The 1,984-nt window shown below is 40.3% G+C and overlaps 1 protein-coding gene across 1 annotated transcript; it reads right to left on the bottom strand.

Annotated features, from left to right (window-relative positions):
* Nucleotides 1-805: 805 nt before the first annotated feature.
* Nucleotides 806-1,465, bottom strand: LOC112503757. The gene has a single exon (XM_025107752.1). It carries the CDS (start codon nucleotides 1,463-1,465, stop codon nucleotides 806-808), a length of 660 nt encoding a protein of 219 aa, XP_024963520.1.
* Between the last annotated feature and the right edge of the window lie 519 nt (nucleotides 1,466-1,984).

Here is a 1,984-nt window from a genome sequence, read left to right as displayed (position 1 = left end):
TGTATCTGCAAAGTCTAACATCATTACCACACGACAAAACAAAAACCTAATTCCCCCTATCCCCGGTCAAGAAGCCGCGGTGCTGAAACCCTTAAAGAGTGTCCTCAATAAAATAAACGAAGACCCAACAAGGAGGTGCTGAATATTCTATTAAATAACTCAAGAAAGGCAACGAAGACCACAAAAACACTTGACACAGGAAATAAGAAAAAGTAGATAAAACCCACTCAGAAGATCATGAAGAAAATATTGAATAAGCCACAAAAGATCAAACTCCAAACCAAAGATCACCAAATCGATCAACAAAGCCACGAGAACCAAACACACGAACCACCAAGAAAAGTAAATAAACGGCACAAACCCTAGCAAGCAAAAAACCCTACGGCCAAGAAAAAAAACCAAGAAGGAAACCCTAGCCGTGGCCGTAAACCCTATCATGCAAAAACCTTCAAAATGACACTAAATGGGTCGTAACTAATCTGATTAGACTCTAATGGGGTTTTAGGCTCGTTTTTCCATTTATTGACACAAAATGACACTAATTTGGTCATATTTAATTTGATCAGACCTTTTTTTTTTTGAAAGGAAACCAGGCAAATTTTATAAACGATAAAGGAAGTACATCAGAAACCAAACGTTAGACCACTAGTAGCAAAGAAAAGAACCCAAAGACTTGGCTACCACCAGATACCAAGCCACAACAAGTCAGAAAAAACAAAGCCCAACAGACCGAAACAAACAACAAAAAATGAAAAAAAMAAGGAGCATAAACCAAGCTCCCCAAACCCATAAACAAGCCATCAAATCAACCACCACTTCTCACATGCCTCCTTGACAACCAAACCGCACGAATTGAGATAGAATCATGAATGACTTTGGTAAGTTGTAAAGCTGTGCGGCGCTCACCAGTAAATAGTCGTCTATTTCGTTCCTGCCAAATATAATAAATAGAGGCTGTGATCGCAAGCTTCTGCATTAACCGCTTTGGACGACGACTAACATCCGAAATCGCTTCCAAAATAAGATCCCACGTAAGWGGGAAATTCTTYAGATCAATAATATGCAAGATACTATCCCAAACTTCACGAGCATAAGGACACTGAAAAAATAAATGGGAATGGCTATCCATACACTGATTACAAAGTGAGCAATTTAGATCAGGAGGCTCATCCTTCCAAATCATACGATCTTGAGTAGGRAGACGCTTTTGGCATGCGAGCCATAAACAAAATGAATGCTTAGGGATATGTCCCRAGAACCAGACCGCTTTGTACCAAGGAACAACCGGGTGGGTACCATCTAACAAAGCCCCCGCATTACTTACCGAGAAATCCGAAGTAGAAGTACGATCTTCACCCCAAAGAACTCTATCACGAATTGAATCAGTCAATAAAGGTAACGGAACAGAATGCAGCTCAGCAAAATGACAATGCCACTCATCCGGCCAACCGCCATTCCAATTCATCARAAGATCATGAACCGTTGTAAAAGTTGATAATCCACAAGAATGGACAAACCGATTGATCAGACCTTAGTGGGTATAATGTGTTTGTTTCTTCAACTTGAGTCTAATTGAGTTGTAATGGTACTAAATGGGTCATAATTAGTCTAATCAGACGTAAATCAGAGTAATTGAGGTAGAATGGGTCTTAAGGGTCCTTAATGAGTCCATTTGGTGTTTAGTGGATATAATGGGCCCATTTCTCCTTGAGAAGTCCCATTGGGTCAAAATGACACTAGGTCATAATTAGTCCCATTGGGTCGTGAAAACCAGAAGCTCTGGAAGAGAGACCAGAGGGGCTCTGGTCCTGTGTTGAAATATTTTCTAAGTGTGGTTTAGAACCAAAGGCTCTGGTCGTGAAGACCAGAAGCTCTTGAAGAGAAACCAGAGGGGCTCTAATGGGACTAATTATGACCTACTGAAAGGGGAAAGGAATTCCCCAGGCAATTTTATAAAGACAATAAAAGCGTCACCAATACAAAA

Source organism: Cynara cardunculus, unplaced genomic scaffold, assembly GCF_001531365.2.
Source record: "Cynara cardunculus var. scolymus isolate 2C unplaced genomic scaffold, CcrdV1 Un_Scaffold_3742, whole genome shotgun sequence".
Taxonomy (NCBI): Eukaryota; Viridiplantae; Streptophyta; class Magnoliopsida; order Asterales; family Asteraceae; genus Cynara; species Cynara cardunculus.
The sequence above is the reverse complement of the archived record's forward strand: the minus strand, read 5'-3'. Positions and strand labels throughout refer to the sequence as shown.